Below are 12,160 nucleotides of genomic sequence, written 5' to 3'. Positions count from 1 at the left end.
AAATCCTACAACAAGAAGCAAGGAGAAAACCAGAAGGAAGCGCGGAGGAGCTGTAAAAGCCTAAGGTACGGAGACACGCGGCGCGCGAGAAGAGGACGGAGCCGGAGAGGAGGGAGGCCGAGTGCCTGGCGGGCGTTCCCTAGCGGAAAGGAGATAAAACTCCGACTGTGCTGGGCCCCCAACTGCTCTGAACCCCAGTTCTGGGCCAGACCCCGGGGACTCAGGCTCAGCCATAGGGAGCTGGGCTGTAAGTCGGAACCCCGGGGTAGCGGAGAAAGGAGGTCCCGGAGGCGCGCACACAGCGCGCAGAGAAGGGACGGCCGACTGTGCCGCGGGATTGCCCTGACGGGAAGGAGACTGGGGCTCCAGACTGCTGTGAACGCCACCTCCAACTCCACTTCCAACTGAACTGAACCCCAATACCGGGCTCATTGTGGGAGAGCATAGACTGTTTGGCAGCAGGCGAAAATCGAGGGCACCTTTCTCTCAGAGGCGCCGGCAGCGAGCACTGAAGGACCCGCATAGGGCGGGGCTGACGGAAGCCAAAGCTGCAGGCTCCACCCTGAAACCCCGTCCCATCTGTAACTGCGAAATGCGACAACAAAATAGATCACAAACGAAAGAAATGGAGGACAAAAAGCGTCTGGATATAGAGTTCAAATCTACGCTTATAAGGTTTTTCAAGAATTTCCTAGAAAAGATGGATAAGGCCTATGAGGATATGAAAAGAGATCAACTAGAATTAATAAGGAGTCAACAAGAAATGATAAGGGATCAACAAGAAATAAAGAATACATTGTCTGAAATAAAAAATATTCTACAGAGTCCTAAAAACAGAAGGGAAGATCGCAAGAATCAAGTCAAAGATTTGGAACATAAAGAGCCAGAAGACACTCCTCCCCAGAAGCTAGAAGGCAAGAGAATCCAGAAAATTGAAGATAATGTTAGAAACCTCTGGGACAACTTCAAGCGAACCAACATCAGAATTATGGGGGTTCCAGAAGATGAGAGAGAGCAAGATATCGAAAACATACTGAAAGAAATAGTGACAGAAAACTTCCCCTACCTGGTGAAAGAATTTGACTTACAAGTCCAGGAAGCGCACAGAACTCCAAACAAAAGGAATCCAAAGAGGACCACACCGAGACACATCATTATTAAAATTCCAAGAGCAAAAGATAAAGAGAGAATACTAAAAGAAGCAAGAGCAAAGAAGGTAGTAACTTATAAAGGAGCACCTATACGATTGTCAGCTGACTTCTCAACAGAAACCATGCAGGCCAGAAGGGAATGGCAAGAAATATTCAAGGTGATGAATAGCAAGAACCTACAGCCAAAAATAAGCTACCCAGCAAAGCTATCACTCAGAATCGAAGGCCAGATAAAGAGCTTCACTAATAAAAAAAAGCTAAAGGAGTTCATCACCACCAAACCAGAATTATATGAATTGCTGAAGGGGGTTCTTTCAGAAGAGAAAGTAAACAAAGATAAAAATTATGAACAACAAATACGTAATTATCAACAAGTGAATCTAAAAACCAAGGAAATTAAAAAAATCTGATGAACAATATTAACTGTTGAATATAATAGAATCAGAGGTATGGAAGGGGAGTGAACTGACGATTCTTGGGGAAAAGGGGAGAGGGGGGCGTGGGAAGAGACTGAACATAAACTGTGCACCTATGGATGAGGACAATGGGGAGAGGGGAAAGGGCAGAGGGTGGGGTGGGAACCTGGTGGAGGAGAGCAATGGTGGGGGGGGGGAAGGAACATTTGTAATAATATGAAAAATAAAAACTTATTAAAAAAAAAAAAAATAAATAAAAAAAAAAAAAAAAAAAAAAGAAAAAAACATAGATAGAAGTATAAGTTATTGAAATGCAAACAAAGGAGAATTCTGATGATGAAACAATAGAAGCAGACAATAAAGGTTATGCCAGTGGGGAGAAAGTGAAAATTCTGTCAATTTCAAGTTAGGGCTAACATAGGCTAGGCAGATGCCATGACTAAAATTCTTTTTAAACATCCTAAAAAGACTCAACTTTCTGATAAAAACAAAACAAAAAACAAAGACCTGGAAAAGGAGAAGAGAAGGAAAAGCAAGAGAGTCTGGGAGAAAAATAACTTGATATGAATCAAGAAGCATGAATGGAAAATAATGTACTGAGTAAAACCAGATATTGTCAAAGACAAAGAAAGAAAGAAATCTTTAGAAAATTGCAATAAAGGATATTGAGTAATTATTTTGAGACTCAAAGCATCAACACAATTGTTGATGGAAAGGTTTTTAAAACTAACTAGAGGCTCTGCTAGAAAGTATGGTAAGTTGATATAAATTGTTTCCAATAAATATTTCACCAGTGTTCTCGGAGGATTGGATAAAAGTAAAAATGAAGAGAAAAAAAAAGTTCAACAGGGAAGAAGCCAAAAGGCAAAGAAACTTAAGTGAGATTAGAAATGGCTAATCTTCCTTAGTCATGTTGATTCGAATCTCAATTAAGAGCCTGGCCAGCATGGCTCATGGTTGAGTGTCAATCTATGAACTGGGAGGTCACGGTTCGATGGTCAGCGCACATGTCTGGGTTGTGGGCTTGAACCCCAATGTACTCTTTCATCATTGATGTTTCTATCTCCCTCTCCCTTCCTCTCTGAAATAAAATAAAAATATATTTAAAAAATCTCAATCAAGCCCACAACCCAATTTGGCTCAGTGGATAGAACATCGGCCTGCGGACTCAAGGATCCAAGGTTCAATTCTGGTCAAGGGCATGTACCTTGGTTGCGGGCACATACCCAATAGGGAGTGTGCAGGAGGCAGGTGATCAGTGTTTCTCTCATTGATGTTTCTAACTCTCTATCCCTCTCCCTTCCTCTCTATAAAAAATCAATGAAATAAAAAATTTAAAAATCTCAATTAAGATACATTAAATCTTGTTCACTCAATATTTTAAAATAATATTATAGCTATTATTTTAAAAAGAATATTTAAAAAGTTTATTTCAGGGATACAAATATATTTCTATAATATGAATTTATCTAATAATGTAAAACTCTATATTAAGAGATTAAAGGTAAACAGCCACATATTTATTTTGATATATGCATAATAAAGTTCTTGAGAACATTCAATGAATGATTAAAATCTTTTTGTAAACTAGAAATTGAAGGAAACGTTCTTAAACTGATAAACAATATCTATTAAAAACTTATTATCTACACAAAGCAATCTACAGAATCAATTCAATCTCTTTCAAAATCCAAATGATTTTTTTTTTTTTTTTTTTTTTGCAGAAATAGGGGGAAAAAATCTCCATCCTAAATTTTATATGGAGGATCAAGGGACCTCAAATAACTAAAACAATCTTGTAAAAGAAAAACAAAGTTGGGGATCTCACACTATCTGATTTCAAAACTTATTCAAAGGTACAATAATCAGAACAATATGGTACTAGCATAAAGAAAGATATATAGACTGATGGAATAGAATAGAGTCCAAAAATGAACTGTCACATATATGATCAAATGATTTTCAACAAGTGTTCCAAGACTGTTCAATGAGAAAAGGGCAATCTTTTCAACAAATGGTTTTGAGAAAACTGGATATGCACATGCAAAAAGAATGAAATTGGGCCTTTACCTTACACCATATAAAAAATTTACTCAAGATTAATCAAAGACCTAAACACAAGAGCTAAAATGATAAAACTCCTAGAAGAAAATATAGTGAAAAATCTTCATGAGGTTGGACTTGGCAATGGTTACTTCAATGTGACACTAAAAACCCAGGTAACAAAAGAAAAATAGATAAATTGGACTTGATCAAAATTAAAACCTCTTGTGCATCAAAGGACAATATGTATGGAATGAAAAGTCAACTCACAGAATGGGAGGAAATATCTGATAAGAACTGCTACCTGGAATATACTAGTATAAGGAACTACTATTACTTGCAACAAAAACCAAACAACTAGATTTTAAAATGAATAATGAACTTGAATAGACATTTCCCCAAATAAGATATACAAATGGCCAATAAGCATATGAAAAGATGTTCTATATCACTACACATTAGGGAAATAAAAATCAAAATCATAATGAGATACCACTTCATACCTACTAAGGATGGCCATTATTAGAAATAAAAAATAAAATAAGAAATGATCATATGAAGTATTGAAACATTCCTGCTTTGCTCCTGGGAATGTAAAATGCTGCTGCTAGTGCTATGGAAAAGGTATGAGGATTCCTTAAAACAAATAGAATTATCATATGATTCAGTAATTCTACTTCTGGACATATACTCAAAAAAAACAAAAAACAAAACAAGAGCAGGGACTTAGGCAGATATGTATATACCCATATTTATAGCAGTACTGTTCACAATAGCCAAAAAAGTTGAAGCAAGCCATGTGTCCATTGACAGATGAATAGATAGGAGGAGAGAGGAATGGGGAAGTAGTGTTTAATGAGTACAGAATTTCAAATAGGGAAGATGAAAAAGTTATGGAGATCAATGTGTACTTTCTTAATGCTACAGAACTATACACTTGAAATGGTTAAAATGGTCAATTTTATGTTATGTATATTTTATCACAATTTTTGTTGTTGTTTATCCTCACTCAAGGATGATTTTTCATTGATTTTTAGAGAGTGGGAGGAAAGAAGGGGGAGGGGGAGGGAGAGACACACACACACTGGTGCACAGGCTGATGCAGTATTGGCCAGGGCACCACAATTTTTTAAAAAAGAAGTCCAGTTAATCTGCTCTGAAGATCATTAAAAAAAAAAAAAAAAAGCACACACAGAAAAGCCATGCGGAAAGGGAGAGGCCGTGAGACTACATAGAAAGTCACTGATGTGTTAGCACACCAGCTGAGCATAGTCCCCCTATGCTGCTGCATGGGTAACCACCAGCAAGACCAGCAGAAGAAAGAATTGAGATAGATCATCTGAGCTCAGATTGGAAATTAATGAACAAATAAAATCATGTCATTTAAGACACTTTAGTTATCATGGAGTATAACTAGTGTTATACTCCATGATAACTAAAGTGATGTGCATATAATATGACCCAGAAATCCTATTTTTAAAGTTAATATCCTAGTCCTAAAAAGATGTGTACATGAGGAGACATGTCCAGTAAGGTTAATTGTCTTATTGTCTGCAGTAGTAAAGAAGGAAGGGGAGGGAAGTAGAGAAGGAGGGAGAAGAGGAAAGAAATAGAGTAAGGAAGGGAGAGGGAGGAGTAAAATGGAAAAAAATAACCTAATATCCTCTTACAGATAAAATTTTAACATTCTTTACATAATAGAATATTATACATTAGTTAAACTGAACATTATCAACATACATAAATATCAAAAGTGGAATTTTCAGCCAGGCAACTATTAATCTATTTTTGAAATTTCTTGTAGATTGCCCCTTCTTGGATATCTAATATCAAATAAATCATACAATACTTGGTAACAAAGTGGAATGTTTAGAAAAGTGCACTGCAGAATAAGTATAGCATGCTACTATTTGTATGAATTTGAAATAAAAATGTTTATGGATGCATCCAGATGCAGTAAAAAGTACATGGGAATAATAATTGCTCTATTTGGATGGTGATCACTTCAATGGAGGGAGAATTAGGGGGTGTTTCGAAGGAAGGATACTGGAGGGATGTGAATCTTTCTGTGTGTTTGTTTCTTAAAAATTGATTTCCAACCACCATTATAATAATTGTTTCAGGTAAGAATCGTCAATGGGTGAAAACTCATTTAGAAACATAACATTTACATAGTATTAAAGCATCTCTCTATAATATACTAATTAAAATACAGGGAAAACAGTAATTTTACTAGAGATATTATTAATAGAAGTTTTTCTTAACCAAATGATCAATGTTAACATTAGTAGTAATAAAAAATATTTTAAAAAATGTCACCTACCTCCTGGTAAGATGTACTGAGAAACTACAACATTTCTGTAGTATTCCTGACCCAAACCACATAATCTGAATCTAATCATGGGGGCAGGGGAATATGAGACAAACCCTAATGATGGATATTCTACTAAATAACTAACCACTACTCTTCAGAAGAATACAGCAATGAAATAAAAATAAAAGGCTGATGAACTGTCTCAGATTAAGTGTAATTAAAGGGAAATTCATTGAATATAATGTTTGGTCCTGGATTTGATCACAGACCAGATTTTCCTCTCTTTCCTATAAAAAGGCATTATTGTGGCAACTGGCAAAATTTGGCTAACATTTGTAGGTAAGATAATGGAACTATATCAGGGCCAATTTACTGAGGGGATGCTATTTAGTTTAAGGACTACACACTCAAGTACTTAAGAGGTAAAGAAGTATCTGATGGGCAACATACTCTGAAATAGCTCAGAGAGATTGAGAGAGAGAGAAAGAGAGACAGAGCATGAAATAAAAATGTTAACATTTGGGATAACAAGTATATAGGAACTTTTGTTCTATTTTTGTAACCTTTTTATAAGTCTGAAATTATTAAAAAACAAAATGTTTAAGAACTGATCTCAAATATGGTGAAATGTTTAGATTTGATCAATCTTAAGTGGTATGTACACAGACTTCCATTACATTATTTTCTATGCCTGCCTATGTGTTTGAAATATTTCAGAATTAACAAATGCATTATTCATAAATACATAAAAATAAAGCAGGAGTAAAAAAGACATCCACTACATTGTATTTTGTGTTCAACATAAAACACTAAACATGGGGGGGGGGGTAGCTCAGCAAGCTCTAACAACTTTGAGTGACTTATTCTCCATGTGACAAAACACCTTCCTTGTTTCTTTAATGTTCCATGCTGCCTTTCACCTTGGAGCATCTGTGCTGAGGTTCTATTGTAGAACACTTACTCCAGCCTCTTTCTTGATCCCATCTTACCCTTTAGGATTCAGCCTGAATTATGTCCTGGAAAAGGACCCCCAAATCTAAGCTGGTTACCCTTCCTATGTACTAGTATCCTCATTGCCCAGTGTTCCCCACCATCACAGCAGTCATACTCTCTTCATTTTTCTTGGTCCTCACTGTCCTGTAAACTTCTGGAGAACAAGGACTGTGTTCATCAGATTCACCATTTATATCTCCAGCATCAATCAGAAAATGTGTCAGGCACATGATAGTCACCCAATTAAGTGTCGAATAATTCAGTATTTTAAATACAGCTCTTCAAGTTAAGTGCTAAGCCATCAAGCACAGAAATTCAAAATATACAACCTTAGAAGATAATATAGCTAATGCTTTCAAATTAATCTTATTGCCTCTGAATATAAAATGAGAGGTTGATGATGTTTAGAGCAAGGGCAGAGGCAACCTTGATCAATGCCTTGAACTTCAATAATACCCTACTAGCAACTATTATCAAGGTCACATTCGTTTACACCATTCTTATTAATTCTGAGAGAAAGACTTCTGACTTGAACGAGTTCCTTCTAAGGTATCTTGGAACTGTAAGATTCTTCCAAGAAACTTGAAAATCACAAAACTAACAGAAACATCAAGAGTGCCGGATAGAGTGCAGATATTACTTAGGCCTCTGAGCGTCGCTGTTGACCACCCAAGAAGTAAAAGCCCGCTAGCCACTCGATCCTACACTCCCCCTGCTACAACACAGAGGGCTGGGCATTTGGCCCCCAAGCTTCCGGGCGGCTAAGAAATTCGGTCCAGCCGCCCTCTTGTTCTCTCCACTGTGAGCTGGGTCCCGTGAGTGCTGCTTCCATTCCCCAGACCTCGAGGAGGAAAGATTGGAATCCCGCACTGGATGCTGGAAGTTGCCTCGGAGAAAAGATTGCAGCGGAAGAAATGGCGATTCTGCAAAAGTTGCCACAACGCAGGAGGCTGATCCTGCTGGGTCTCCTTTCGGCGGCCCTGGGGGTGGCTGCAGTGGGGCAGATGCATTACTCTGTGCCAGAAGAGGTCGACAAAGGCTCCTTTGTGGGCAACATCGCCAAGGACTTGGGTTTGGAGCCCCCGGCACTGGCGGAGCGCGGAGTCCGCATCGTCTCCAAAGGTAGGACGCAGCTCTTTGCTCTCAATCCGCGAAGCGGCAGCTTGGTCACGGCGGGCAGGATAGACCGCGAGGAGCTCTGCGCTCAGAGCGCGCGGTGTCTGGTGAATTTTAACATTCTTGTGGAAGATAAATTGAGTATTTATTCAGTAGAGGTGGAAATAACGGATATAAATGATAATGCCCCTCGCTTTGGAGCAGAGGAACTGGAGCTAAAAATCAGTGAAACAACTTCTCCGGGATTCCGAATTCCTCTAAAGAGTGCTCATGATGCGGACATAGGAGAGAACACCCTCCAAAAGTACGAACTTAACCCAAATGACCACTTCTCCCTGGACGTGCGGAACGGGGCGGATGGGAACAAGTACCCTGAGCTGGTGCTGGAGCGCGCCCTGGACCTCGAGGAAGAGGCTGTTCACCACCTGGTTCTCATGGCTTTGGACGGGGGCGACCCGGTCCGATCTGGCACCTCCCGTATCCGCGTAATGGTCCTGGATGCGAACGACAACGCGCCTGTCTTTACACAGCCCGAGTACCATGTAAGTGTTCCAGAGAATATGCCCGTGGGCACGCGGATACTCACAGTGACCGCCACTGACGCAGATGAGGGATACAACGCACAAGTGGCATATTTTCAAGAGAAAAATCTTGGAAAATCCTCAGAGGTATTTGAGCTTAAGGCAGCATCTGGAGATATAACGATTATAAAAAGTCTAGATTATGAGGATGCCAAATTCCATGAAATTGATATTGAAGCTCAGGATGGTCCGGGCCTTCTGACCAGAACGAAGGTCATTGTCACAGTTCTGGACGTGAACGACAATGCCCCAGAATTTTACATGACCACTGCTACCAGCTCAGTCTCTGAAGACTCTCCTCCGGGAACCATAATTGCACTCTTCAATGTGGATGACAGAGACTCTGGGCAGAATGCATTTGTCACGTGTTTACTCCCAGAGAACCTTCCTTTCAAGTTAGAAAGGTCAGTGGACAATTACTACCGGCTGGTTACAACCAGAGCCCTTGACAGAGAACAGTTTCCCTCTTACAACATCACTGTGACCGCTAGAGATGGAGGCAACCCATCTCTGTCTACGGACGCTCACGTTTTGCTGCAGGTGGCAGATATCAATGACAACCCGCCCACCTTCCTTCACACTTCCTACTCTGCCTACATTCCTGAAAACAACCCCCGAGGCGCCTCCATCATTTCTTTGACAGCTAATGACCCCGACAGCGACCACAATGCCCAGGTAACTTATTCCCTGACTGAGTACACCCTTCAGGGGACGCCCCTGTCATCCTACATCTCCATCCACTCTGACACCGGTGTCCTCTATGCGCTGCGCTCCTTTGACTACGAGCAGTTCCGAGAACTTCAGCTGTGGGTGACAGCACAGGACAGCGGGGACCCTCCGCTCAGTAGCAACGTGTCTCTAGACCTGTTTATTCTGGATCAGAATGACAACACACCAGAGATTCTGTATCCTGCACTCCCCACCGATGGTTCCACCGGCATGGAACTGGCGCCTCGCTCTGCAGAAACCGGCTATCTGGTGACCAAGGTGGTGGCGGTGGACAGAGACTCAGGCCAGAACGCCTGGCTGTCCTACCGCCTGCTCAAGGCCAGTGAGCCAGGGCTCTTCATGGTGGGGCTGCACACGGGAGAGGTGCGCACTGCGCGGGCCCTGCTGGACAGAGACGCGCTCAAGCAGAGCCTGGTGGTGGCAGTTCAGGACCATGGCCAGCCCCCTCTCTCTGCCACTGTCACCCTCACTGTAGCCGTGGCTGACAGCATCCCAGATGTCCTGGCGGATCTGGGCAGCCTTGAACCTTCCGCGGACCCTGATGCCTCGGACCTCACTCTGTACCTGGTGGTGGCAGTGGCTGTGGTCTCCTGCGTCTTTCTAGCCTTTGTCATCGTGTTGCTGGCGCTCAGGCTGAGGCGCTGGCACACATCATGTCTGCTCCAGGCTTCAGGAGGCGGGTTGGAGGGCCTGCCTGCCTCGCACTTTGTGGGCGTGGACGGGGTGCAGGCTTTCCTGCAGACCTATTCCCACGAGGTCTCCCTCACCGCGGACTCGGGGAAGAGTCACCTGATCTTCCCGCAGCCCAACTATGCGGACACGCTCATCAGCCAGGAGAGCTGTGAGAAAAAGGATTTTCTATCTGCACCTCAGTCTTCACTTGAAGATAAAGGAGAAGAAACATTTCCTCAGGTAAACCTTCTTCATAATATGCTTATGAGCTATCGCTAAAATAAATAAAATTGCCTATTTGCTTAGCTTCCTCTACTATTTACTGTATTTCTTCTATTTCACATATTTCCTTGATAATATATTCAATTTTTAGGATATGAGTCCTGGTGAATTATTTCTCCCTACTTCTAAGCTTTCACACTCTGTAAGGGGAAGAGGGGCTAAAATCATAGTGTCATAAGTATAACTCGGGATTAGTAGGTGAAGATGATATGTAAGTTCTCAAAAGAACATTGGGAATTGGGGCTACTGGATTCTTATACATTCTTTCCCATCTTTGGGTAAATCACCTCATCAACCTGGGTTAATAATTCTTTCTCTCAACAATATGAAGATTAATTTTTATCTTTATTCAAGTGCTTTAAAAATTAAGGCTTTTATATTTGGATTACTTTATGAATAATGAAACACTTTATTTGGTTAGTTTCTTCTCACTCAATCTTATTTTTCCTTCAGTTTGGCAATGAGGTTCTTTATTTGATTTGATTTGCATGGTCTTCCCTATTTAAAAGATAGAAATTTAGAAATATAAATGCTTATCATGTTTCAGGAAGATATGTCATGGTATTTCTGCTTAGTTAAAATTCTCATTCATCTCTAGATTAACTAGGTGTCTCTTGAAGAAGTGATTGAATTATTGTTTGTTCTATAATAAATAGGTAGTATAATAGTAAGCACAATTCTCTTTGATGTTTTTATTTTTCTCATATCTTATAATCATGCAGTGCACAATATTCATGCACTGGGAGGGAGGTCCCTCAGCCCAGCCTGTGCCCTCTCACAGACTGGGACCCTGACAGCTAATGACCCAGGGGTCCTTAGTATTGCCACACAGGTGAGAGACGCTCCTCCCACCACCTCTGTGCTCACCAGCAGTGAACCTGGCTTCTGGCTGAGCAGCGCTCTCCCTGTGGGAGTGCACTGACCACCAGGGAGCAGATCCTGCATTGAGCATCTGCCTCCTGGTGGTCATTGTGCATCATAGGGACAGGTCATTCCACAATTTGGTCTATTTGCATATTAGCCTTTTATTATATAGGATGGCCTTTTATCTTTAAAAATAATATATATCCTCAAGGGACTTGGAGATTATGTCCATAATTACCCTTAAAATTCTCCTTATAAATCTCTCTTTTCAAACTTTTCTATTTATAGCTGCTATTTAATACATTCCCAATCCTGCCATGGATGGCTCCTCCGTCCCTCTCAGAAACCATGGCTTCCTTCCCCAGTCCTTTTTCCGTGTTGGCTTTTAGTATGTTATCACATATTCAATCGTGAAATAAAGAATGCACTAATATTCTATGTAACTGGCATTATTTTTATTTTTATTTGGAAGTAATAATGTACTAACTGAGTCTTGTATTTAATGGTATCATCATCTTTTAAGGTTCTGTGATTATTATACTTAAGGGCATCTTTGGAAAATTGATCTGAGACAATGTATTCCATTGTGTTATGAGATAAAATTGTAACTTTGTGGAATAATATAACATCTTGTAGGTAATTAATAAGTTAACTGAGGAAAATTAAACAGTTTCTTTTAGTGTGTATAGTAACTTCATAAGAATGCCTTAAACCTGGGTATATGATGCATCATAATTGAAATGACAACTATATTGTATTCTTATTTTGTGCTTGGAAAGGAAAACACACAGGAAAAAAAGGGGGTTTTCTGGAACATAAAAGTTTTTCTCCCCTAGGTGGGTCTTTAAATCCTCCTCACACTCTAGTTTTGAGCAAAGTGAACTACTTTTAGTACCCAGGAGTTTTGTGATTTCTCACTCATATCTAAGTCCTGCCATGCTGTTCTCTCATTCCAGGCTTTCCCCCTAATCCACTCCTCTCATGTTTTTTGGGAAAGCC

At 40.4% G+C, this 12,160-nt stretch overlaps 1 protein-coding gene across 1 annotated transcript in view; it reads left to right on the top strand.

Moving 5' to 3' along the window:
- Positions 1-7,688: 7,688 nt before the first annotated feature.
- Positions 7,689-12,160, top strand: part of LOC311623141 (protocadherin gamma-C4) — a 164,998-nt gene continuing 160,526 nt past the window's right edge. Inside the window, exon 1 of the mRNA XM_084884938.1 lies at positions 7,689-10,255. Coding sequence (XP_084741064.1) covers positions 7,832-10,255 — 2,424 coding nt within the window. The 5' untranslated portion in view covers positions 7,689-7,831. The remainder of the gene's footprint in view (positions 10,256-12,160) is intronic.

This window comes from Pipistrellus hanaki, assembly GCF_964339955.1.
Source record: "Pipistrellus hanaki genome assembly, chromosome: 5".
In the NCBI taxonomy this organism is placed as follows: domain Eukaryota; kingdom Metazoa; phylum Chordata; class Mammalia; order Chiroptera; family Vespertilionidae; genus Pipistrellus; species Pipistrellus hanaki.
The sequence above is the reverse complement of the archived record's forward strand: the minus strand, read 5'-3'. Positions and strand labels throughout refer to the sequence as shown.